The sequence below is a fragment of the Colius striatus genome, chromosome 4 (assembly GCF_028858725.1).
Source record: "Colius striatus isolate bColStr4 chromosome 4, bColStr4.1.hap1, whole genome shotgun sequence".
NCBI classification, from domain to species: Eukaryota; Metazoa; Chordata; class Aves; order Coliiformes; family Coliidae; genus Colius; species Colius striatus.
This window is the reverse complement of record NC_084762.1, coordinates 62,677,452-62,705,092: the sequence shown is the minus strand read 5'-3', so window position 1 is coordinate 62,705,092 and position 27,641 is coordinate 62,677,452. Positions and strand designations below refer to the sequence as shown.

General features: G+C 38.4%; 1 protein-coding gene across 6 annotated transcripts in view; it reads right to left on the bottom strand.

Moving 5' to 3' along the window:
• Nucleotides 1-27,641, bottom strand: part of SULF1 (sulfatase 1) — a 100,380-nt gene that overhangs the window by 4,233 nt on the left and 68,506 nt on the right. For 4 of the 6 annotated variants that reach the window (XM_061995692.1, XM_061995693.1, XM_061995696.1 and 1 more), the window contains 12 exons: nucleotides 27,455-27,630; nucleotides 26,772-26,900; nucleotides 26,453-26,509; nucleotides 25,332-25,461; nucleotides 12,203-12,419; nucleotides 8,483-8,729; nucleotides 6,627-6,723; nucleotides 6,447-6,541; nucleotides 5,971-6,036; nucleotides 5,316-5,488; nucleotides 2,905-3,047; nucleotides 2,678-2,801 (listed from right to left, as the gene is read on the bottom strand). In XM_061995692.1, coding sequence (XP_061851676.1) covers nucleotides 2,678-2,801; nucleotides 2,905-3,047; nucleotides 5,316-5,488; nucleotides 5,971-6,036; nucleotides 6,447-6,541; nucleotides 6,627-6,723; nucleotides 8,483-8,729; nucleotides 12,203-12,419; nucleotides 25,332-25,461; nucleotides 26,453-26,509; nucleotides 26,772-26,900; nucleotides 27,455-27,630 — 1,654 coding nt within the window. Of the gene's footprint in view, nucleotides 1-1,759; nucleotides 1,794-2,677; nucleotides 2,802-2,904; nucleotides 3,048-5,315; nucleotides 5,489-5,970; nucleotides 6,037-6,446; nucleotides 6,542-6,626; nucleotides 6,724-8,482; nucleotides 8,730-12,202; nucleotides 12,420-25,331; nucleotides 25,462-26,452; nucleotides 26,510-26,771; nucleotides 26,901-27,454; nucleotides 27,631-27,641 lie in introns of all 6 variants that reach the window. The other 2 variants (XM_061995695.1, XM_061995694.1) reach the window with 2 other exon arrangements.

The window sequence follows — 27,641 nt, the reverse complement described above, 5'->3', positions numbered from 1 at the left end:
GGAATTTGTCCATTTATTTTTTTTTTGTTTTGTTTTAGAAAAGAATTTTAACCAAGATGGAGCTTGAATGAAAATGTTGAACCCAGGTATCTGTATACATTGAGAAACTGGGTGTCTGGAATGTAATGGCAGAGTAGTATCATTTCTGTTATACTATACTATTTATCCCAGTAGTGTGCTGTTTATTGACTTGATATCAGAAGTTTAAATGTTTTCCTTACTTAACAGTGTAGCGAGATATAATTTAAAGATTAATCCTGTGTGCTATACTACTTCATGCAATCTTACAATTAAAAAATGCCATTTCTGTCGGCTCTATATTTAAAAAGAGGAATGCTTATAAGGACCTATTCTAATGAAAGACTTAAAAATGTAATTATAAGGATTACCTTCTATCATTGTAGTAACCAGTTCCCACTAGACTGTAATGAGCAATGTGAACAACTGGAATATAACCAAATGAAAGCTTCCAGTTTTTCTACATCCCCAAACTACTCAATTGAGAAAATACAGACTTGGATGCAAGGAAAAATTAGCTGCTTAAACTGGAGATCTATTAAGCATGGAAATACATTGTCTTAATTGTTCCCTGGCTGCTGGGAGCTAATGACAAGGTTCTTTCCAGAAGACTTTGTGCAAAAAAGTTTTAAGTAGATTTGTATACTCCTTGGACCCAGTTTACATCTTGGGTAAACAACGTCTATCAGGAACTAGTATGCCAAAGCGTATGGAGAACTAAATGTATACAAGTGATATAACAGGAGAGGATATTCAGTCTAAGTATGACTGAATATGACTCAGTATAAATATAACTTGTTAAACTTTTATCTGTTTTTTACCCTGAGTGTAACTATTGCTCAATGAAGAGCAAGTGCAGTACTGTTAAGACACGAGGTTTTTTCAGTCTCTTCAGGCTTTTGCTTTTTGTTTGACTGGTTCTTCCACTGGGAGGAACTGGGGTCTGCAGGGTAAACATGTAGCCACAATAAGTATACTTGCAAACAGATAAATACACTTGCAAACATCAGTCTTTCAAGTATTACTCAGATTCAGGCACTAGGTATAGAAAACTTCACCTGGTGCCCTTCTTCTGTTCAGATATTACAGTCTTTGGAAGAAATGTCATTCGTGCATGTGTGATCTGGTCTGAAAGCATGGGCCCACCTACCCAAAGAAGCCTCATCTTTATACCATACTTATATCAACTTGTCACCTGCTGATATCTGAGCACATTCTGCTCACACTGAGCACTGCTTTAGCTTAAAGCAGCCTCTGCCAACATTTCCTAAAGCCAGTGAGAAGATTTTACTTTACTTCCATAGGCTCGGTTAGGCTCTTTGGATACATATACTCCAGAAAGCTTTCGAAGCATATTTGGCTTACATTTAAAAAGCAGCTGTACAGATTTCCTAAATAAAACCAGAGAAAACCCACAACCCCCTCAAAATCAGTCCACCAATAGGAAAACAACCAAAAGAAATGATTCTTTTTGTGTCATTTTCCATGTAGTAAACATCTAAGAAATACAGACATGGAATACGAGCTGTATGAAGCCTTGCTATGACCATGAGCTAGGTTAAATGCAGAATGGTAGGTCTAAAAAACAATGGCCAAGTTCAGTGGAGGGTAGTTAGAAGACTCATGCATCAAAAGCTATGCTGTGTGCAATATGGCAGGATACTGACATTAGTTGAAATGGACTGGAGTCATGCAATTATTTGGAAAGAAGCTGCTGAGGAGAATAAAAAAGTGTGGATACCTGTGTGGATCATAGCTTCCTCCATCTTTATTTCCTGATATAGGAAAATACAAGAGTAACTTTTGTTAGTGTTTAGAACTTGTAAAAAACATTCACAATGTAGCTTTCCATGCACAGCATCTAATTCCTAAAGAGAAATGTACTTTGTTAAATAAAGACAGAGCTGCAGTCTGACAAAGATTTCCTGGAAGTTTTATATAAAAGAACTGAAAAAACACAGTTTAAAAAAAAATAATAAACCCCCCAAACAATCAGGTAGCAAAAAAAAGAGAAACATCTGTAGCTGAAGAAAGAGAAACAAAGATGCAACACCTCAAATAATGTAGAAGAGAATATTCCTGTAAAAAAAATTAATAATCATGATAGTCAATCAACGAAATTTAAGTGCAATGTATTCCAGAGCTACAAACAGCAGCTATTTCTCTACTTGGAGGCTGTTGTAATTACTGCTTTCCTCAAAAATGGAGGGGACTACTGCTGATTGGAAGTTTGCAATGTTAAGCCTCAGCTGTGCTGTAGAGCCTGAGGGTGTTCATATAGACAGACAGCAACTGGAATAAACACAAGATTTAATATTTCACTTGTTACTGGGAAGGAAAAACTGACCAAACAAACCCTGCAACAGAGACAAGAGTTATGAATATGAAAGCTTTACACATGCTTGTTATTGCTTAGTACAAATAACATGATAACCTTTCTGCAGAATTTCATCAAATGTTGTTGCTTGCCACCAATATCTGCCTAGAATCACCTGTGCAAAGTTGTATACCTGCACGACCAGGAAGCTTCTTTGCAGGTTTGGTGTTTGTGGATCATTCCAAATTATTCAGAGCAAGACTTTGGAGGTTGGCACTTCATGAATATATGTTATTACAAAACCCAAACAAATAAAGGGAAATACTTCTATTTTTCTTGTACCTGTTTCAAGTCCCTTCGGCCTCGGATTGCACTGCTTATAACCTTGACAACTTCGCAGTTCCATTAGCTGTATGTGTAACTGATTCAAAATCCCTCTTTCCACAGTGTGTACTGTATTTGTCAGCTTAGAAAAAGAGGAATGGAGGGAAAAAATACTTGTTACCAAAAATAAAAAAAACTTTTGAGGAGTTTGGTGAACAACATTTTGTAACAGGGAAAACATTTACCTGATAGGGATCAGTGTTCATATCAAAATACTCCAAGAACCCAGTCGCAAACTCACAAAAGAGGAAATTGTGGGTGTCATTAACTGTTCGCAAACACCAGTAAGTGTTGTTATTTGAGCTTGTACAAGCACAGAAAGAGCCCACTGTAATTAAATAAACAAATTATTAGTTTTCAGGGGAAAATAATCTGTTTATTTCTTCTACTAGTGAAACTTCTGAAAATATTCATGTACTTAAAGTCTAGTTTAATTAAAAAACCCCTATTAAAGTTACATGCTTATCTATATACAAAATAAATGTTTCTAACGTGTTACATACAGTTAATGAAAGCAGAAGATAGTGAATCCTATAGTTAATGAGGCATATTTTGCTCTGAGTTACTTGTGGTTTATTGGGATTGAGCAGAATTCAGACTTTACAAAACAACAGCACAAATCTCGATCCTTCAGATTTGTATACATCAAGATTCATTAAAATTGCTTACTATATATGTGTACTATTTCCCCCAGTAAGTGACATTAAATTCTCTGAGATACCAGTAAAAGAGAAAATTACAGGAGTGTAAACATTACAGAAAAAGGTTAAATTGCTAGCTGATATCCTAAGAGAGATGGAGATCACATAGCAGTCAAGGAAGTGTAAGACAGTGTCTGGAGATGAGGCCAGTAGGAGAGATTAGGCATTGAAGAAATGGGTTTGGAGGCAGGGAGCTTGCCTGACACCTTGAATGCAGGAAAAATGGAAGAAACAAGATGAGAAGGAAGATCAAAGGGTAATCCTATTCCTCGTTATAAGCAGCCCTTTCTTACCGGCCTGATTTTCCCTACAGGAAAAACTATTACTTTGAACTGCAATCTCTCATTTCCCTTTTTTTTTGATACACAAATAAGGGAAACAGAATTGTTTGGTCAGGCCTTTGTAGGACAATCTTGGTTGCAATTTGTTTTCACTTTTCAGCGTGGGGAAATCTAGAGCAGGCTTCCTTTGCAGACTGAAGATACTTGGAACCAGATGTTACAGTGACGGGAGCAGCCAAAGAGGAGATCTATATATAATCTATAATTTTACTCTGCCAGTAGAGAAGGCTGTAAGAAAGATATCTTAATTTTCAAACAAACTGCTAATAAAATTTTGCTGTGGAAGAATGTCCCTTTAATTCTAATAATAAAATATGAATATTGTCATAGATTTGAGTTTAGATTTGTTTAGATTTGTTATTAGTACAGTAACAGTATCAATGTTGTGAACAAGCTTCATAAAAATGGCAGTGGTATTGGACCTTTTTATCTGTGTGATGTCAATCGATACAGTCACTCTTCTTTAAGTTATGGACTGCATCAGCAGGACTTGTTTTTCACCCCATGAATGTTGCTGACAGAATGTGAGAATATTTTTCATAACTGTTACTCCACAGTTAAAAAGTAATACGCCAATTTAATTATTGTCTCTAAAATGAAAATTATGCATATGACTGCCTTAGGAACATCTTAAAATGTAAAAAGTGTATTAGCAAAAGTCCTAGTGCAATCAGAGCAGATTATCACTAGGAGACAACATCTTTCTCCAAATGAAAAATTTTTCTTAGAAAATTTTCTGCTTGGAGTCAAATATGTTGTAACTTGATCATCATTTGATCTTGAAGTTATTGGAAATAAAGTTTTCAGTCACCTTTCTGCCTTTGCCAGCAAAGACGAGAAAGGTGGTGTTTTGTTAATGCTGAATACCAAGAAATGTTGAAGCATGTCTCAGTAGGATGGTTATCTATATTACCTGAAGTTTAAAGGAACTTAAAATATTTCTGAGCTAAAATATTTTGTTCTCTTATGCCAAGTGTTTTGTTCCTCAGCTGTGATTTTAATTTGGTTTTAGAATATAAAGAAATAGGAATAATGGGAAGAATTCATAGGGAGTATCTGTATTTTCTTCACCATTAAGTTGTTTATGATACACTTTGAAAATGAAATGATAAAACTAAAGTAAACCTTTTATGTGCTGAAGTTCATGACATTAAGCAAGTCCCCAGAAGGATTTGTGACAATTGGAAGAATATGGTTATCATTAATATCCGGAAACCTAATTAACATTTCTATGAAATATTTGGTCATTTTGATCTCCAAGACATGAAACAAATCTCAATGGCTGGTTACAAAAGTCTGTGGTTTAGAGGCCAGTTCTTCTCTTTGTTTCTGTGGTATTTAGCTTTGAGCTTCTTGTCGTAGTTTATTGTAAATAAGTAAGGCAACAATTACAAGCATACTCTAGTGATATTCTTTCATCATGCTTCAGAACAATGGCAACAGCAGCGGACTAAGTGCAAGTTCTTCAAAATAGTGCTCTGATTGCATGAAATGGAAACTTTGTAGCACTGCAGAATAACCTAGATCACATCTGCATATGGACATACGACTTACAGTTCCAGAATGGTGCTGTTTGCCAGTGGTTGTTGTCATGGGTAAAACATGTCAGACCAGGAAGGCTACACTCATCTCCTTTCTTCTGGCGCTTTTTACCCTTCCTTTCTTTCTTCCGTCTTCGGTTCTCTTTGAACAGCTGCAGTTTCCCATCTACTTCCTGTGCTGCTTCTCTGTTCAGAGAGAAAGTTGGGCATAGCTGACAGAGAATAGTCTCTGGTTGGTTAACAAGAGCGTTAACAGCTTTACATCTTTCTGGCTTTTTAAAAGATGAGAATATGTCCTTCATCTAGCTCAGCTTCCACCTCAGCTGTTATGACAAGGCATTCTCTTCAGTAAGTGTGAGAAATGATGCACTGCAGCATTTGTGTTTAACTGGATCTTTTTAGCAATCTTGAGGCCAATCAGGTTAAAAAATGATTTGTTTAATCCATTGTCTACCAATAGGTTTCAAAAGTATTATCCACAAGCTTTCACAAGTCTGTCCAAAACTAGTGATGTTTCTTGTGAGTGCTTGCTCTATGTGAACTTTTCTTTCACTCATCTCTTCATTTCCCCTCTCCACAAAAAAACCCAACCACCAAACCCCTCATATTGTATTTCTCCAGTTATCAAAAAGCCAGATGAGAGAGTGAAAGGGTAATAACAATCTTACTTGAAGGGATGAAGATGGCTCTTGAGCTTCTCTTGGGCCTTTACTCCTTTTTCTTTGTTGTAATAGCTACAGGGAAAATTATTAGCAATTATGAAGTCATGAAACCATTTTCAACACAAAACCAAGCCAGAAGCGTACAATCTTTGACATTTTCTTAAGGGACTGCACAGAATGACTTACGATTTTCATTTCATTTAAAGAAGTTATATCTCCGTGAGTGATTCTAGCAAAACTACAGCTGGATTCAAATATGTGAATAGAATACAAACATATTTTACCTTTAAATTTTAACATTTATCTTCTTTTGATTAAAATTAGCTTTTACTCTTAAAAAGGAACTAACTAAAATGAGTATGTATAGTGGTTATAAATATCAATAAAGCTTATGTTCTTTCTTTTCCATCTCAAAAAGCTTGGAAAATATGTAAGTTTTAGCAACTGGTGTCGCTTTCAGTGTTGAACATCATCTCTCTTACCTCTGTTTACTACAGTCGCATTCATCTGGCTTTCTTCTTTTTAGGTGTCCTCTAACTTCCCTCAAATTCTTAATTTTGTCTTGGAGAGCTTCGATCTGCAGAGAATATTTCTGAGTTGGAATTACTCTTTGAAAAGGTAGCAGTGCAAAGACTTGAGGCAGAATTTAAAATACCTCTTACCTCCTTATCAATGTAAGCTTTGTGGTCCTTCCAGGCTCTGGCAGATTGGTACAGCTCCCTCTCACAGTGAATAGTATCATTTGGAAGAATAAAACACCTGTAGACACAAATTTAACAAATAGGAAAATGAAGGTCAGTGGTTCCCTAATTGCCTACCCATTTATTTGCTTTCTTCTAACATTCCCAATCAATTATTTGTTACACACTATTAAAAATAAATAACCTCTAGAAGGTCTTCTCATGTAAACTTAATAAAACTAACAATTGTTTCAATCTGTTTTCTCTGCAAAAAAAAGTAAAAAATAATTCCCCATCCATGACAGATGCTCTAGGCCTGATAATGAAAAATGCAATGTCAATGCCATCTTGGAGACTCTTAATCTAATCAGAAATGAAATTGAAACTGAAATAAAAACATGTTCAGAATTTAAAGCTTCTTGTTAACCAAATGTGACATTTCTTATTTAACTGCCAGCTGCTGAGAAATATATTCCTCTTGCTACATGAATGTGATTCATTTTCCAAGTGTGCAAAACAGTCAAGAACACAATGTACGGTTAATGGACTGAAGATCAATAAAGATCAATAAGAATCAAAGTTTGAACAAAGAGTTCAAATAAGTGGTTAATAAAAAGCTAACAAAACACTCAAGTTATAAAGTGGTACAATGACAAAAGCATTCATAGTAGTGTTTGAAAAAAAATGCTCCACCAAGAGAAAAATAACCCAAAGCATTTGGAAGGCCAAGGACGTGGGCTGAGATAGAAAATTCAGCAGACAACAGGCTGGACTTTCAAAATCTCTATGCTGACAAAGAGAAATTCCTTAATTTTGAATATACTGCAATTATATAGACACAACTTTTCTTGGGTCTCGTTTCATTGGAGTCATTCCTTCAATTTTTGAGAAGAATAGCAGAGAGGAAGATTTAGATGCTTACCTCTTCCTATGCTATCCCATTATGTTTTTCTTCACTCAGATAATTCCAAAAGCAATACTGCATTCATTAAAAGCCCAAACACATTATGGAGAAATAATAGCTATTCTAGAAAGCTATTTGAGTCTTTATTAATGCCATGGTTGGAAATTATCGATGCAAAAAAGGGATAAGTTTTACTCTTTCAAAATGAGCTTTTATGTTTTCCTTGATTTTTTGTTTTTTGGATTGATTTGATTTGGGTCTTTTTAAGAAGAAAATAAAAGAAATACTATTTATGTTTCAAACACAATAAAAAGGACAAAATATAAGATTTTCATTGCCTACTTCTGCCTGGCTTTTCAAACCAATCACAAGAGATTTTTTAAAGTAAAAAAAATTTTTTTTTTTTTTTGTCTTTTTATTCAGATTTATCATAAGGCTCTGCTGTAACTGAAATCTAGAAGAATGACTGCAGGTGTCTTCAGGGATAAATGGATCTAATATACCTTAGTTAATGTTGGGGCCTGCAAACAACATTGAGATAATATGTCTTCATTTAGAGTAGGATTTCAGTAATCTCAAAATTTGGCCTCTATGCTAAGATGGTAGTGTAGAGTTTATAAAAATCAACAGTAGTGTCAGCTTCATTGGATTATTAATCCATCATGATGCGTTTTTTGATCTCCCTCTGGAGATGCCTACTTCTCCTCAGAACTAGAAACTAAACTAGATGCCTCCTTTTAAAATACACGTAGTAAAGTTAAGTGATTCCTCCTACTAACAAATACTAATCAGGTTTATCTAAAATCTATAACAATAGTTTTGAATTCTTATATATTGCAACCTTAAAATCATAAAAATAGAAACAGAATACAATTAGAAGGGGAAGATTTTGTTTTAAGAAAAAAAACCCAAAACAAACAAAAAGCAATTGTACTTGTGTGTCACTCTGACAGAGCTGGGTTGATCCATAGCATCAGTGCCGTCAGCGATCATTGTGTCACCAGGAGCACCATTGGTTTCTTCTGCTTCTCCCCCATTTTTGGCATTGTGACGCTTGGTGATACTTTTGGTCCTTAACACCTGCAGTTCTTCCTCTTCCAGATTTATGTCATATATTTCACCTTCAAATTCCACAGACAATGATCGGGTTTGGCGAGTATGAACAAATCGGGGTTTGTATTCTGAAGCAGAAGAAAGAAACATTTCCAGTTGCATATACATATCTACAAGACCCATGGGCACAAAACTTATTCCAAAAAGCAAGAGTGCTGCTTAGTAAAAGCAGCTTATTTTTTCTCTGCGGCTTTACAGAAACGATTTTTTGATATGTCAGGGCCCACACTTTCATGAGTAGCATGAAATTTTGACTGCTTCAAGATTTGTATTTCATGCTAGTCTGACCTGATGCCACTACTAGCATCTGTATCACCACATAATATCAATACGTCAAAAATCAGATAATTAGAAAAAGTTACTAAAAAAGTCGGAGACCACAGAATTAGAAAACACTTTAGAAAATTAAACCATTCAGTACTGAGAAATAAGGTTGCCAGCTGTAAATTGGCATGTGATATGTTTAACTTATGCTTTATAATAAAAATGGCTTTTTAAAAGGATAACACCAGCTCCTCTTTAAAGTTAACCATTAAAAGGGTAAGAATCCATCATATAGCAGTCCATATGTATCTATCTGTATATATACTTTAACACATATACATAATCTGTATTTATATGTGCAAGTCATAGACCACCAAAAATTTGCTGCACTGCAGAGAGATAGGGAGATTTATTATGACACTTTTACCCATTGAAAGCTCTGAGCTTAACAGAGTTACATCTCTTCTAGTTACGGCATATATGAGCCAGATTAATGAAGACAATTAACTCTTGGAAGGTTTTTTTTCATGTTATGTACAAGAATATCTGTGTTTGGGCTCAGCCAGGAAGATCTTAAACTTTTTGCTTGTTTTGCACTTGGCATAGAATCATAGAATCATAGAATGGTAGGGGTTGGAAGGGAACTTTAGAGATCATCTAGTCCAACCCCCCTGCAGAATCAGGTCCACCTGGATCAGGTCACATAGGAACATGATCAAGCTGATAAAACTCAGTCAATACCCCACCAAAGCACATTCTGTGTAGGAAAAACACACATCCCAAGCCTTAGAAATACCTAATTTGTCTTGAAAAATCATTTGTAGGGCATTTTGGTATATCTATGCTAAACAGACCTTCATCATCTAACAGTTAATAACAATTCATGCAGAACAAAATGGGAGCTGTAAGAATGTACTGGCTTTGACAGATAGTATCAGCTCTACTACAGATTTTATGTTAGTGTCTTTGAACCTTTCCTGCAAGAATCCTTTAGAAGTGCAGAAAGTGAGTCTCATTCAGCTCTTCATTTAAACCGCTTTGTTCCAGTCTGTTCCAGCAGTTGCCTGCTGTCAGGTGAAAAAAAGCTTCGCAGTCAAGTCAATAAAGATATTAATCATCCTGAAGAGTAAAGCCCTAGTTTCAATGTGTCTTTCTAATTTATAACCACAATACTCTTCAATAAAATAATGCAGAAAGATTCATAGGGTCAAATGGGACAATTTCTGGCATTTTAACAGCCCCTGTTGATGCTATTTATTAATCAAGTGATCAAAATATATGTTATCCAAGTATCATCTAGTAACTGAGGTCTAAACTAGTCATTCCCTTAAAAACATTTCATCATCATGAGTCCTTGCCTGTGCTACTCAGTGGAGTGCTAAGGTGCATTTCAAGGAGGAGGAGGAAGAGAGAGGTTTAAAAAAAGTCGAAAAGGAGAAAAACATGGCAAATAGACTTTTTCTGATGCCTCCTTCAGATGTTATCCTTCTTTCTCCGGTTTCTCTCCCCAAGTCAGTTACCCCCGTTACAATATCCATTCAGCCTTTACTGGTGCCCTGGCAACACCTTCTCTTTCCAAGGTACATGGCAGGTATCTCCCCTTGAAAATAGCACTTGGGGGAACATTCCCCAGTTTCAGAATCCCTCTGGCAGTCTATGACATGTGTTGCAGTAGTGCAGGCAATATTCACTCAAAGACATAGAGGGTCAAAGTAATGCACATGCAGAGACATACACAGGCAATGTAGTACAACCACCAGAGTTGACTCAAAGCCATCCTTCCTTTGCTAGCTACCTCCTTATATGCTGCTTCTGCCCATGAGATCACCCAGGGCCCAATTGATTAACTTGCAGCACCTGTTTCTGAAGTAGCATGCCAGCTGCATTAACTTATGCCTCCCATCTTTATTCAAGCTGGCTGGTCCAAGCTACATCTGTGCCTACAGACATGTAGACGTTTCATCAGAGGTCCACCTGTACACACTGTCAAAGTTCCTTAAATCATACAAAACAAATGGAACAAATTACATTAAGGTAGCATTAAGTCTAAAGAATGAGACATCTCAAGATAAACAATGTGCTGAATGTACAAAGAATACCAGCCATTCTTCACATTCAGAGTGGGGGAGGCTTTAAATCAGGAAATATTTTGACTTATACTGACATTACTTTCGTATTTCAGAGAATCATAGAATGGTAGGGATTGGAAGGGACTTTTAGAGATCATCTAGTCCAACCCCTCTGCAGAAGCAGGTTCACCTAGATCAGGTCACACAGGAACGCATCCAGGTGGATCTTGAAGACCTCCAAGGAAGGAGACTCCACATCCTCCCTGGACAGCCTGTGCCAGGGCTCTGTCACCCTCACAGTTTTTTCTTATATTTACATGGAACTTTTTGCATTCCAGTTTTATCCCGTTACCCCATGTCCTGTTGTTAGATACAATAGAAAAAGGAATGCCCCATAGACATCTGTGCAGAGTCTTCTAACTTTTGTGTTTCTCGTACAACTTTGCTGTCTTCTTTTTTTAAAGACCTATCTTTATTTTATTCCCCAGTCTAATATGGAGGGCAGGAGTACACAGCCTACTCCTGAACAATATCTGAAACCTGAGTCTGCTGTTATTGCTACAGCCACATAACTTCACTTTTGCCTCTGGGCAGACAGAGAAAAAAAGTCTTCCATTTAAAATAATGGCTTCTTTACACTGGTTACATTTTTAGAAATCACTAGTGGAAAACCTAAGTACTGCTGTCCTAAAACTCTTTCGCAGGCTCCTTTGAGGCCCCGCTCCACTAGAGGCCACTGCGATCCCGCGGGTGTCCCGGCGGGGCAGCACCAGCTGGGTGTCCAGCCCCGCAGCACCGCGCTGCCTCGTGCCAGCGACGGCTTTGGGAGATCACCAATCAGCACGTCAATTCAGTGTTAATGATGCAAGAAAACTCTTGCCCTGGCCACTTTAGCGAAGAAGGACCCCGCCTGACCCCCCGATGCTCGCGGGTTGTCATGTCCGAGCAGTGCGGCAGGTGGCACCAGAGCATCACGGCCACCGCCACCGGCCCGCAGCCCGCTCCGCACGATCACCCAGAGGAGAAACGCTATCGCTATTATTATTGCCGTTACGGAGGTAATTATGCCGGACCTGACTACCAATTACGGCTGTATTCATCAGACAGGGACGTAAAAGCGAGAGACTACTGGCAAACCAACACTCTGCCAGCCATCCCCTTCCATCCCTGCATTTGCCTCAGAGCCCAAGAGATCAGATAACACTTACTTTGCGCATTAGGGTTTCTCAAGAACTGTCTTTGATTTTTCCTTTGGGTCCTGCTGTTTCGGTAATCAGTGTCTTCACAGTTGCACTCTTTGTCCTTACCGCTGTATCCCCGGGAGTGTATGCTGCGGGTCCTTTTTCTGATGGCAAGTAAGTCGCTAGGTACCTTACACTTGTGAATTCGAAGTTTGCCCGAAGCATCCTCTGTACACTGCCACTTCTGTGAGAAAGAGAAAAATAAAGATGATTCCCAGGAGCCTTCCAAACCCCCGCTGCTTTCAGATGGATTGTAAAACAAGACAGTCAGATTTATTTTAAACAAATAAGCAGTCCCTTAAGTAACAAACTGAGAAGGGAAACGTTTTAGGGACTAAATTAACTCACATTCTTATCAATGTCTCTCTCATGCTAGACAAACATAAGCTTGAATGAAATCACTGCAAATCTGCATAAAAAGACCCAGAACCCAGCCAAAAAAGATATATAAATCATGAGTATCTAGACTAAACAGATCCCTGAAAGGAGCAAGTAAAAAGTTTTAATGTACTGAGCTACAGAGTATAGTTGTCAGGGCTGTTTTCACCATTTATTTTTTTCTCTGAAAAAAACAACCTTTTTCCTTTGTTCTATGGCTTGGAATTTTTGACATGAATCAGGGGAAAATAAAAAATCCCCACAGGCGGAGAACTACTTCAGTTGTAGGGTCGTAGGAAAGAGAAGGACAAACCACGGATGTGATCCATAAAAATACATATGCCACTACCAACATGTAATTTATTTCCTTACTGGTGGCCAGAGTTAGGACCTGCATCCTAAGATATGTCCCTGCATACCATGCCACTAAGACTTGCAAACATTGCTGGCTCTTTACATTTCATGTAAGAAGTGAGAAGCCTAAAAGCACAATACTCCCAGCCAGTCTCCCTGCAAGTGCAAGTGAGGAGAAGAACCTTAGGGACAGTAAAAAAAATGAATTAGGTTGATAAATGTCTTTGGATACCAATCTGGAGATTTGTATGAAACTTGGGAGAAAAAGGTGCAGTCTGGAAGGAGTAAAAGGCATTATATGCATGTATGCTGAATAGGGCAAGTGCAGGAGAATGAGAGGAAACAGAGTTCTTTTCAGCTTGTCTGTACAATATCTATGTGACTTGATTATCAACATCACTGGACCAGATGGAAGATTCCAGGTGTTTTTTTCCACTGGAACCCACTGTCTTTACATTTGAAATTAAAAAGCAACTGGGAGTTTAATTTCCTTTTCACACCAAACTGTCTTTAGGAGACAGTAGGTGCTGACAGATCAGAGCTCCTTCACCCATGGCCAAAGCTTGCCATTTATGGCACTCCTAACACCCTACACAAACTATGAAGCCTGTGGAGATTTTAAGTCAGTTGCAGTCTGAATAACTAGAAATAGCTATGTTTATTTATAGTTTTGATACAACTATAAGTGACTATTACCCAGTGTTAAATTCACTTGTACATCTTAAGCCACAATGATCAGAGCTTGCATACAAAGCAATTAAGTTTGGCTGGATACTGCAGAGAACAAAATTCAATAATACTATTGATAAGTGGAATCTTTTGGTTGCAGTTTCAGCTAAACTCCCGTATAGTGTGTCCTTTTCTGGCTCCCGTGACTGAATAGCATAGCTTTCTCTTGTCTCATTAATAATAGCAAGAGAGCTGGATACTGGTCCTAATGGAGTCTGCAATTTAATTTTTGAAATGGACAGTACTATCAGAGCACGCACATTTTGGTAAGTCTCTTCCCTTAAATAATGGATGCTCTGGTCTGTTTTGGGGGTGTTGTCAAGCTGACTGAAGAATGGAGAAAGAAAACTAAGCCACAGGTAAATCTGCTGACCTGATAACCCGAGGAGTGAGCTGATGCGGCTCTGAACCTCAGCACTGTGAGAGCGCTCTCTGGCCTAACACATGGGCTGAGCTAAAAAGTGTATTCCACACTCAGAGACCTTACCTGTGCATTAGCAGGTCTCCTATATCCCAAAACAGTAAACTACATGTAGAAGGCCACAGACTCGCACAAATCTGATGGCTCCCTAGAAATGTTATACTCATGCCCAGACTTTCAGTATAAACAGACACCTACAAGTGACAAGGTAACCTTCTAGAAGTAAAGGTGTCTGAGAGCTGTAACGCTGTGCAGGATTTCTTTCTGCAATAGTGTGTGCACTCTTCCTACTGCAGCAAGAGAAGATTGTTACAGGATAAGAACTGACTGCACCACTGTTATTTCCTGTGTTTATTGGGTACACATAACATTTATAAACATATGGCACTAGTTTTTTAATGAGTCTCAAAAGCACCATTTTAAGGTAAAAGAAGTATTCTCTTTGTCTAGCATTAATTATAGCAAGAGGTTCCAGGAGTGGATTCAATAGTCATTTAGATGATTTTTAACAGTATTATGACTAACATTAAAACAAGACTCTCTGTGTCTAGTACAAGCCAATAATAATTCTCTATTTTAAACAAGGATTAAATATGATTCAGTTCATTTTCAAATTTTTTTTTAATTTTATTTTTAAAAGTGTCATTATAAAGATGCCTCAGAGTTCTTAGATGGAATTTTTATACTAACTTTCTTGAATCTTTGCCCATGCCAGTGTAATCAGGTACTGAGTGTGCATTATGTAGCAAGTCATAATGGTCCTTCTGCTCATCTTTAGATCTATAAAATGCATTAATGCACATACAAGAAGATTATGACTGATGCAATGGCCCTTCTCCTCTCCTGTTTTCTACTTTCCTTCCTGCTATGAATACCAAACTATTCTTTGAAGTTCAGGACTATTAGCTTTGGTTTTCGGGTCCCCTTTTTTCCATCAATTAAAAAAACCCAACATTGACACATACACAAACTAAATATATCTTCATGAAATTTTAATTAGTGGACATATTCTTATTTTCCCCATGTTTATCTTCCTTCTTGTGATGATGCTTCGCAAGACATCTAAGGCCATTTAACAATTCACTGTTGCCATAGGAATACAGGGTAGTCCTTTGTCTACATGCTGACTTACTCTGCACTAATTTATTCTCTCAGTAGAGCAAAGAGGACTAACTCAGAACTAAAACCCCCAAACTAACAGTGGAGAAAGCGCAAGACCCTGCCATTTGGCTGCAACAAGCCGTTATATTGTTTCAGTCATGTTGTGAAACGTAACCTATGTCAGCCTTTTTCCCTGTCAATGACTCATCTTTTCCTTCTTTGATCTCATTTAATCACCTACCCTTTAGCAATTATTTCCTTTTTGCCTTGACTCCCCGCCTACAGTTTTCCTTCTGCCTGAATCTAACTTCAGAGAGGAAGCAAATGTGGGACAGGATCCTTAATATCCCCCCATCAACAAAGTCCCGAAACTCCTCCACCCGAAAGCTGGTGGGACTATCCCACTGTGAGGGGCTTTGCTGGTTTACAGCCACCCCGAAACAAGCAGGATCTGTTCTGCACTTGCTCTTGGGCCCTGGCTGGCTATGTGTGTGCTAGCTGTCAGCTCTGCTCAGAGCCCTCGCCGCCCTGGTAGCAAATTGCATCAGCAGCTTAGGAGATGTAAAGGTGCAAAAAGACTGAGCATCCTACGAGGAGTGGCTAAGAGCTTTGGTTTGTCTAGTTTGAGAAAAGGAGGCTGAGAGGTGACACCATTGCTCTCTTCTGCTTTCTAAGGATGGGAAGTGGAGAGAGAGGCCTTTCTCTCTGGTATCCAATGATAGTATGTGTAGGAATGTTTCAAAGCTGCACCAGGAGAGGTTCAGATCTGAGATTAGGAAGCTCTTATTTACCAAGACATTGGTCAAACAGTGGAACAGGCTTCCTAGAGAGGTGATTGATGCCCTAAGCCTCTCAGTGTTTAAAAGGCATTTGGACAATGCCTTTTTAACTTTTGGTCAGCTGTGAAGTGATCAGGCAGTTGGACTAGATGATTGTTGTATGTCCCTTCCAATTGAACTATTCCTATTTCTATCCTATCCTAGCCTATCCTAGCCTAGCCTAGCCTAGCCTAGCCTAGCCTAGCCTATCCTATCCCATTCTTCCTATTATATCTATCCTGCTTTATCATTCAGGAGCTTGAGCTGCTTTAATCTCTGTCAAACCTAAAGTACAAATCCATAAGTATATTTACGTGCACCTCAGTGGAGATGCAAGCACTGGATTGCAGCAGGAGGAGCTTTTCCTTGGATGATGTCATTGGCATGATACATTCTCTTCTGGGATAGAAGTTTGCCCTTATAAGTCCTTTCAAAGGCAAAGGGGAGTAAATGGGCTGGTTAAGAGTATTGTTTGTACTTGGTGGCTTTGCTTTGCATTACCACTGGCACAGTGACAGTTGCTGAGACTTAGAGCTACATAAGCAAGACAATAGTAAATGACTTCATAACTACCTTGAGTCTGAATTTCCTGATATTGATCAATTTATACCACAACCTTAAAATTAAGTCTACTTCACCATCGAATATAATTAAGACATAAAAATATACATTCAGTGTGAATCATTGTGATGTGCTGCACTGCAAATATCTACTTAAGCAGGATTTCAAATCAGCTTCGTTTAGTAAATAGACTGTGACAGCTTTGAGAGAGTTGCCGCCCCCTTTTAAAGAGGAGAAACTAATTAGACAATTCATGAAAGATGTCTTAACAGTAGGCAAGCTAAGCGTTTCTATGAAATGTAATTATTCAGTATTTGTAGCAGACACTTCAGTGTTAACTACCTTGTCAGATTTTACCACAAAGCTATGAAACCCTGAAAAACATCCAACCGGAAATATAACACAGTGACAATATTTTTACAGGTGCTTTTTCATTTTGGTAATGTATGAGGATTATTGCTCAACCTAGAGAATGTTAAGATAAGGCATGAAGACTTCAAGCCTTAAGGAAGACTTCATAAATTTATTTAAACATGTCCTCAACATGCCCTTTTTTTCCCCCTGTTTTGAAAGGTATGATCTAAATTGGAAAACAGTTTAGCTGAAGGCTGTGTATATGTGTAGCATTTTCTTCTATTAGCAGTGACCAGATCTGAGTGAGCGTCTGGGGACTTGATGTGATAACACTGATAAGGGAGTCTGGTTGAGGGCTGTGCCACCGCATCAAGAACTGAGTCCTGTTCTTGCTTTCTCTGTGCCATTCAAAGAGGCCATGTCACACAGCACATTGAGAAGTGCCCTGTAATTAGCTGCCTATTGTAAACAGTGCAGAGCAGCAGCAGTTTATTTCTGCTGAACTGGACCTGAATACCGAGAAATGTTTACGGGTTAAGGCCATGTTCTCTATGCATTCCTGCAGAGCAGTCATGAACTCTGGTCCTGAATGAGGCTCATAAATGCTCCTGCAGATATCAATCTGTGTTGTTACCTTTCAGCAGTATTTGAGCATTGCACACAAGTGCAGCTGTTTAGCAGAGATAGTGTGCCAGGTTTTCTCAGGGAATTTGCAATTGCTGCATTTTTGTGGAACAAAAACTCCTTCATTTTAGAACTGAGTTGATGATGCTTATAAGGGCAGATCCCGATTTTTGCACCACTCCCTCATAACTGGACCACTCTCTGTTGAGTCATACACAGCTCCAGAGTCTAACAACATGAATATATTCAAAGATGGTTATTTATATACAGCCTTATCCCCTGAGAGACTGTTCCTGAAAAGTGCAGTGGTCAGTGGTTCAATAGATAGGAAAACAATTTGTCCCTTAAGAAGTGATGTAATATAGTGGAAAATGTATGACAGACTTTAGAAGTACATTCAGTTGGATACACATGGACAGAAGAAAAAGATGAAGAAATTAATCACTGTATAACAGAAAAAAATATTTTAAAATAGTCAATTTTGAAACGTTTCACAGTGTTTAAGAAATGGAAGAAAATGGAAAATAGCCTAGGAAGTTTACACACTGCACAATTTCACATTCTTGACGTACAGGCATGATTGATTTCACGTTTCACAGTCATAGCAGTTCTTTAGCTTACAAAAAACGCATAGACTGCATTGTGAGCTCTAGTAGTGTAGGCACTTAGGTCAAGACATCAAGTGTTTCATGTCTATAGTGTTCTCTACCAAATCTATTTGCTTGTCTGCAGGTACAACTCAACTTCGACACATTTCTGTTATTATCCAATAAATGTCCACTCTCAGGTGTAAAGAAACAGGAGCCAATGAAAAGGATAAATTTAGTCTTTCAGTTATAAATAGCAGCACTGATAATCATCCATTAATGTGGGTCCTACACATTAAATTTGAAGAGGACTTAGGTTATACTATATTTCACTGGATACTTCAAAATGGAAACTCTACAAAAAGAAAATCTCAGAGGAGTACAACAGAAAGGGCTAAAAAAAATATTCTTGCATAATCTATATTTTATGTCAAAACATGTTAGATACATAAAATTGCTTTTTAAGCTGACATTTTACCAAAAAGTTTTTCTGTTAGAGAACACGTATAAGATGGTGGCAAAAATGCTGTATATAGTCGTGCACTGAAACAGATGCAATCAGTGAAACCAGTGACCTTCCCAGACTGGAATACTTCTGGATTTTATCCAGAATAGAGTGGGTATATCAGATTAAGAATTGCTTAAATCTGAAGAATTCTCAAATCTTGAAACAGGTGCCCTCTGTTTAATAGGAAACCTAAATATTTAGTTTGAAATGTGAAATATTTAGGCTGAAATGTGAAATACCATGCTTTGAATGATTATTTTTAGAGATAAAGGAACTTATCTTCATGTGTGGTTTTAACTCAAAACTAGAGTGGTATTGTAACAAGGGATATCATAATTTCTGGCAATTTCTAGGAATTCTTGAGCAACAAAGTTGCAGGCACACTTCTGTCAACTGTGAGGGATGACTCTGCAGGGTCTAAAGTGAACAATAGCTGCAAGAGCTATTCGCAAAAGTATGTACATAGTTTGAAGCACTTGACTGGCTCCAATAACGTGTGCTTCCAGTTAAGCCTCTGTATAGATGCTCTAGTGAATTATGACTAAGAAAAGGTGGCATGAAAGAAGAGCCAGCTTTGAACCAATATCACCAATATCTTTTGACTCTTGCAAACATTAGGAGATTGTTCTGAAACTGTGAGGATCCACATGTGATGTGTATATGTCATATGATAGTTTTAGTTGGGTTTCAGTGGGTGCTCAGGATCTATCTGTCAGTAGCTGGCCAGCCATCTGACACTTCTGGCCAGCTCGTACCAGCTTATATGTTTTCATTCATAATCTGCAGCTGGTCATAAAGCTGACCTTTATAAGTGTATGGTCTGTGATATTTATTTTATGAGAACACAGATACTTGAGCCAAACCAGACTACATCTAATAAGCCCAATTCTAATTTCCTTTACAATATTATCTTTAAGCTGATTTATGGCAAGTAGTCTTTTTGCATTACAAATAGACACGCTTTCAAGTGATTGCTGATATGATAACGTGATAAATGTGACTATGAACAATAAAATTAAATTCTTATACTATATCTTTAGATGGCAAAGGATATGGGAGAAATAAGAGGCCTTTACAGATTACGTAACATGCTCTTTGGATCAGGGCCAGAGAATCTTGCACATTTACCGCAGAGCTGATGCTTGGATATAGCAACATGTCTCCAGTGACAACCTGTAAAGCCTTACATCACTGTAAGATACATTGAGATCAAATCTAACTAAAATCTCACTGTACAGGCGCATTCAGCAAACAGAACATTACTTCTTTCGGTTTCTTGGGAAGAAACAGTTCCTTGGGAAGAAACACAGTATTCTGCATTGCTAAAACTGGAGTGCATGAAAAAACAGCACCAGGAAGGTTAGTGGCTACAGCATTATACTTGTCCCGTTTGGTTTGAGTTCATGTGCATGCATGTCATACGAACATGGGCAGCAGGAAACTTTCTTCCATTCTGCCACTGCCAGTGCTCATTGGATCTGGCAGCAGACCACAGATCTTTACAAGTTTCAGACCTTTGCTGTGCACAAACCAGCAGGTAGTGCCGAGCAGAGGGTAGGAGATGTATGCCCATAAAATAAACTTTTTGTCCCCTGTTGGAAAAATTTTAAAATTAGGTTGTGGTTTGTGTAATTTTTGTCAGAGGATAAAAATGCATGTTTGGCTATGGATTTGATACTGACTATAAATAATGGATTGAACAGTGCACTGGAGAAAACCTACATGTCAGTCACAAGACCCTGAAAGGTAACTTCTCTCTGGGAAACAGTGCTAAGTCCCAGAACTCAAACTTACGCCTCAGGAAAACTCATATGACCCAGACTAGTGGAGAGAAAAAAAAGAATAAATACTTGTGAATTAAGTTGGTTCCTTAATTACTCATTTAGGTAAGGGAAGAGAGAAAGAAAAAGTATAAATGTAAACACAGTTAACATGCTTTTATTTGATTTTTCTTAAGTATCCAGAAAAATTTCATGAGTGAGAAGATGGAGTGAGTTCAACAAAAATAACCTGTCAGTGGATTTAAGAGCAGCTTGCTTCTAAACCTCCTGAACTAACACATATTCTCATCTCAGGTTATTTCAGTGGAAATCTGAGAGGAGATTTGTGTCACGATAGGCTATATTAACTCAGAGAAATATTTCTTCAAATGCTCTTCTTTCTCCTCTATTGGAAAATTAATGAAGTTTTAGTTAAAAGTTTGCATCAATTGCTTCCCATTTTAAAATGACAGCAGGGTTGGCAATGTTGCAGATGAATCAGTATCACTATACTATGCACCTTTTTACAGTAAAGCTACGAAATATCATTGAAATAAATAAAAAAACCCCAACAAACTGCAAACTAAGTGCTAAAACCCATCAATAATGACTACTAAACCAAATAGGCTCAATCAGGTGAACTCGGTAAGTTATACCACATAAACTGTTGACAATTTTGGCATGCAAACTATGAAGGATACCTCCTGTTGCATCACGACTTCTTGAGTGCTCTCTGCGATGTGAAGGAGGGACCAAAAAGGAAACTAAGCAAAAAGGTCCTAAGAACCAAGGCTGAGCAGAGACCCTGCCCCACTGCTGTTCTCTTTGCAGGGGGAGTGAACCTGGCCTAGGTGTGATGGGGCTGACTGTGCTGAGGGTAAGTGCAGGTCACCAGCTGTGTCAGGGCAGGAGCCAAAGTCTAGTCTGTATCCAAATACAATATGGGCAGGTGACTCATAACTCGCTTATAAGAAAGACCAAACTAACAACACTTCCCAAATTATGAAGCTGAGGAGGAGGAGTAAAACATGAAACCCTCAAGTCCAGGTATTAAGCAAGCAAAAAAAAATAAGAGTACGTGTAATGGCTGGATGGAACATTTGGAGGTCATTTAGTCTAATCTCCTCTTCAAAGTAAGAACAACATTATTTGGTTTTGAAAGTATCCCTGGACAGACTTTCCACAGCCTCTTTGGGCTCCAGTGCTTAATCACTCTTACGGTAACATTTCTTCCACACACCTAGTCAGGCTTTCCCTTGCTGCGACTTGTCTGTTGCTGATAGCTGTTTTGCTGTGTGCTTCCAAGAAGTGTTTGGGTCTGTCTTCTCTCTAACTAGCTGTTACTTACTCGAAGGAATCTAATTGATTCCCCCTTTGCCTTCTCTTCTCCCAGCTGAACAAATCTCTGCCCCTACTCAGTAATTCATCACCATCTCTCATATGAGGAAAGGCTGCAGGAACTGGGTCTGTTTAGTCTGGAGAAGAGGAGACTGAGGGGAGATGCTATTAACATTTAAAAATATCTAAATGATGGGTGTCAGGAGGTTGGGACATCCCTTTTTTCTATTGTAGCTAGCAACCAGACAAGGGGGAATGGGATGAAGCTGGAACACAAAAAGTTCCACTTAAATATAAGAAAAAAACTATTTCACTGTGAGAGTGATGGAGCCCTGGCACAGGCTGCCCAGAGGGGTTGTGGAGTCTCCTTCCTTGGAGGTCTTCAAGACCTACCTGGACATGTTCCTATGCAACCTGATCTAGATGAACCTGCTTCTGCAGGGGGGTTGGACTAGATGGTCTCTAAAGGTCCCTTCCAACCCCTACCATTCTATGATTCTATGATCTCTGGAGTTCTCCACTGGACTTTCTCCAGTTTACCAAAGTCCCTTTGTTAATGGAGTTCTCACTCCAGCTGCAGCCCACAAAATCCAAGGAGAGGTGAGTACACACTTTCCATAACCTGTTAGCTGTGCTCTTGCTAGTGCGGCTCAACAGGCATGGTCCTCTCCTCTGCAAGGGCTCACTGCTGATGCCTGAACATAACTCAAAAGTGAGCACATCCCCACAGTTGTGCACACCTCATTTCTGATATATTCTCAAGGAGGTGGGTGAACTTTTGCAAATTGATCTCACAGAAAGCATATTATGAAAAAATAGCAAGAGGAAGGTACTCTTCAATGAAAGTAAAAAATGCAAAGAATGTAAGTTAAAGAAATCATACTGGAAGTAGTTTAATGCAATTTTGCATGTATACTTAATATACTATTTTTCTTCATGAAATAAAACATTTGGTAAGCCCAAGCCTTACTGATTGGCAGCTAATTTTCTATTTAACAAGCAATTATTTTCCTGAGTGCCATGTCCTTAGAGATTTCAAAATTAGCAGGTCTCAGAATCACACCTCATTTTAATACAGGAAAAGTAAATTTTCTTCTTTTTCAACTTTCAATTGCATTCTCAATTTCTAGACATTGACTAAAATAAATTAAAAGGAAGGACAAGCTTTAAGTGTACTAAGTGTTGTGTATTAATTCCCCAAACGCTTATTCTTAGTCCCACACAATCAACAGCAATGTCCCAGAGATCAGTAATTTAATTATTTAAAAATCTGTCAGCAATCAATCATTCTGTGAAGGTGAAGTGAATTTAAGTGATGTTAACTGTAACTGATTAGAGTAACTGTAGGAAGTATTATAAACTATCATAATTAAAATAAAGCTGATTTTCTATATATGGATCAATGTAATTGAAATTAAATATACTAATCTCAGAAGATAAAGCCAAGTTAAGACACATGTAATGTTTCCTCTTTCTCTTTTCCAAGAGGTGCAAAATGATTAGGGGAAATCTGCTGGAGGAACCTCATATTAAACTATGATGCCTCATACTGCACACTGGAAATCATCTGGGCTGAGGTAAATTTTTTTTGCCTATTAACTTTCAATTTTCTTCAAAAACTTTTCTACATGGAAAAAAATCTCATGGACACTTACTTCACTCTGCAATGCCTCACTGAAGTTCATGTTATTCCAGTGTCATGCTCTACATTCACTCTTCCTATTCTACATTGACTTCCCTGTGAGCACTGCATGTAGTCCCCCTCTGAGAGAGAAACTGCCCTTGCATCTCAGGGCTGACGTGGAAATAAATGGGGTGGGAGAAGTGCATCCATACACCATGGGCTGAATGATGTAGGATGGAAAGACAAGTTTACTGCAGTGGACTGGGAACAGAGCTGTGGGAAGTTTCCTGCTGCTTCAGGTATGATATCTGATTGGGACACTTAACCTTTTCTATTCACATGTGGAAAAGCAAAGTTATTCCAAACCTGGATTTTGGCATAAGAGGCAAGAAAAGTAGGAAATAATTGCAAAGAAAACATTTCGGTGTTTTAAAACTAAGCATTTTAGCGTCTAACAGTCTAAATGACTCCATTGATCTCCTTGGTTTTTATAAAAATGCTCAGTTTTTCAAATTTAATCTGTGTTTACAATGGCAGTGTTTGAACTCCTGAAAACTTTGCCCTTGGGTGAGACTGCGATATTGTGTATATTCCTTCAAAGTGGCCTCGTTTGAGGAGCACGTGTGAGGTGAGAGCTGTGGCAGAGGACTTGACCGAGGATGTGCCAGCCAAAACATATTCCAGTCCAATCCAGGATTAACCAGGATTTACTGTAACACTATGCTCTCATGAAGAAGAAAAGGAGAGGTAGGGATGGAGCATTTCTCTAAGTGAGCAAGCTCTCCACAGCACCCCTTGCTGCACAGAGCAGTACCTGCCCTGGGCGAAGCACCATGGGTGGCTGCAGATAGAAACAGAGTACAGTGAGGGCTTTATGCCCCCATTCAAAACAGCCCACCGATATTTCAGTTCCAGGCCTACAGCGGGCTGCGGTGGGCTGAGCAAACATCTGAGGGAAAGGTATAAGAGTCTGCCAGGCAGAAATCACCTCACACTTCTGTGGGGAGGTGTGTGGGAATGAGGATGGAGGGGGAGGATGGCAGGGCAGGCACGAGCTGTGGCCTGAGGCCTTGTGCTTGTGCTTGGTTGGAGCTGGTGTCGGTGGGAAGGTGTACAGCTCCCTGACACGTCTTCTGTAAATTCATATGTTACCAAAGGTTTAACACTAAGTCAGAATGGACTGAGGAGAATTTGGAGTTAGACTCACTTTTTCTTAATTTAGCTCTCTCTCTGTACACAAACTATAGAGCTGCAGGTGTAAGCATAATAGTCAGAGTTGCAGTAACTTCTGGTTTTATGAGCAGGCAATTATACATTTGCATCAGAGCCAGGCATTACGCTGGAATCATTAAGGTTACGAGATGAAAAAGTAACACTTGGGTATGTGTATTGCTGTCTGAATCCTTCCAGTGACCTTAAACAGAAAGTATTTCTGAGTAAGAGGACCCTTCCATTAAAGACGTTTCAATAAATAGTAAAGCATGATGATTACCAAGTGTGTTGTCCAGTTGTTCATCCCAACAGATGAAATCATGCATAACCATAGGACTATTCAATTTGCTTCAGTAATTCTGAATTAGTCCAGCAAGTGCAAGCTTTCACTGTTCAGAAAGATGTCTCCCTCACTCATAATTATCACTGAATTATCTCACGTATTTAGCAATATACTGAATTCAAGAAAACATGGTCATTTAAATGGTACATGTAAGCAGGGGAGTTTTATCATGAGCCCTGTACTGAGACAGTAAACTAAGAACCAGTCCTACAACACTCCAACACAAATTGCTTAGAGCAATTTGCGGCTGGTTTTCTTTGCTCTGGAGATATTCAGAAAAATGATCTATTCCCAATGCCATATTATTCAAAATTCTCTTGGCCTGTAGTGAAAAATAACCATTTCCCAGTAGCACACACAAGACAGCAGGTTTTTGTGGCTTACTTGTCCTGGTTGTTCACAAGCTGTTTGGTATCTTGCTTGTTGGCATAGCTCTTTTACTCTTTCATATTTTGGTAATTGATTAGACTGTTGAGTGTTTTTGTTGGGTTCCTCCTTCTTGCGTAGAAATTTGCTTTAAAAAAATAAAATTGAATATTTTAGATACATTCTTTTAAAAACTCGAGATGATGAATTCAACTAGAAAAGCAAAGCTACTTGAAGATTTAATGTCTTCTTGGGGAAAAGAAAAATCTCACATTTCTATTATTGACATTCAATGTAGGTCATGTAGTGAAAAAATAGGCTCAGATGACTTACTGGAAATCACCCAAAGAGGAATAAGGGTTGCTGAAATATGCCTAACAGGTACAGTTCAGCACCATTCATACATAAATGTATGTTCTCTCAGAAAACAAAACACACTCAAGCAGTACTCTGCTGGCTGAAAAGACACTATGGGGTTTCCATGCCCATTCAGCACTATCTTGGCTGCATCTTATAAATCTTATATATTACATTGAGTCTCAAATGCATTGTACTACATCATATCAAGGTTTGTATAATCTGTAAAGCTGTAAAGAGGCATGAGAAAATTGCTGTAAAATTTTTACCCAGGGAAAATTTTCACAGTGGTAATTGGCAACATGATAGGGTGTAAGAGGCATCAGTGAAAAGAGGAACAGTTATAGTCATAAGTCTAATTTACACATGTCTTTTCTTAACTAGAACAAAAATGATGAGTGCTTTCTATATGGAATGGAAAATACAAAATCAGTTGATAAGAGGATTCTGCACAGCTGGATTTGACACAGATTTGGTAAGAAAATGAGTCAGATGATGACATATATGGGCACATGTAAAATGTTACAGAAAGAAGAACTACAGGCTAGGAGAGTCATCAGAAAAAAACATGCTTTTAAATTTCTTCAGAGGTAGGGATTAGGGAGCACCACAGCTTTCAAAGTCAGTGGTGGGAAACCAGGAAACGAGTCGGGCCTGTAAGTCTGCTTTCAGAATTTACCAATTTGCTGACCATTAAAGGAATGAAGAAGGAACAGAAAGGAAAGCATGTACAAGAGAGTGTTCCTAGCAGGCAGGCTGTCCCAAAACTCTCAAATAGTTACCCTCTTTCCACCAGAAATGTGTCACGCCAAATTTTGATCTTCTTGTTTGTTCGAAACCTGAGAGAAAAATAATAATATTTACTGTTGGCACCTATATATAACACCGCTAGTGTTAACAATTTATTTTTGAAAGAACACCTCTCCACTTGTATATACCTGCAATTTTATAGATGTACTACTTAAGAGACTCTTCAAATGTGAAGCCTGTGGTTGCTGGCATGACACAGCTCATTTCCACAGAATCTCTTTTTCCACTCAGTTGATGATTTACTTAGTATTTGTTTCTGAACAGGCAAAAAAAAAAAATGCTGGGACGCACCTGTTTCCTGGTCTTTCCAAGTCCAAGAGCTTTAGGACAGATTTGCCATCCATATCTGGAGGTGTGTCAAGTCCTGCTATATCCAGAATTGTTGGAGCGAGATCAATATTCAGAACTATCTGGGGCACCCTGCAAATCAACAGAAAAGGTCATAGTTCTCATATGTTAGATATGTAAGTCTTCACATTCTCTTGGAAACAGAACAGTAATGAATGTTTATCGGGGCTTTGAAGATGTAAAGCTCTACAGAAGTGCTAAGTTTAGAAAATCTCCTTTGAAGTCTACAACTCAGAATGACAGGCCAGTACTGCAGGCTGTCATCACAAAGAAAAAGCTCAGCACAGTAAAACAAGGAGGTGCAGTAGCCAGACTACTCTTAACTCATGGACAATGAGGGCATGACACCACCTATTCTGCTAAACCAGAAGATAAGCCGTAAAGATGAGCATCTGCTTTCTAAGAGCAAAATCCAAAGCCTAACTCATGACTGTGCCTTATACAGTTTTCTCATTTGCATTGTAACTTATTAATAATACAAAATATGGAAGGTGTGCCTCTTTATAAGACTTATTGCTTTATGGACATCCTTTATGAAAAGAAACTAGACAGAGTGATAATTTCATGTGCTAAGAAACATTTTACATGAGGTTCAACAGCTGTGCTAGAGACATAAGAGAACGTACACTGATCCCGGCTCTACACTTGGACCACGAATAAAGAAAGGAACTCGAATATCAAAGTCATATGGCATTGACTTCCCCTTGACCAGTCCAAACTGCCCGATATGGTAACCATGGTCAGCAGTGTAAATAATGTAGGTATTGTCCAGTTCTCCCATCTCTGCAAGCATTTGGTATAACTGCAACACAG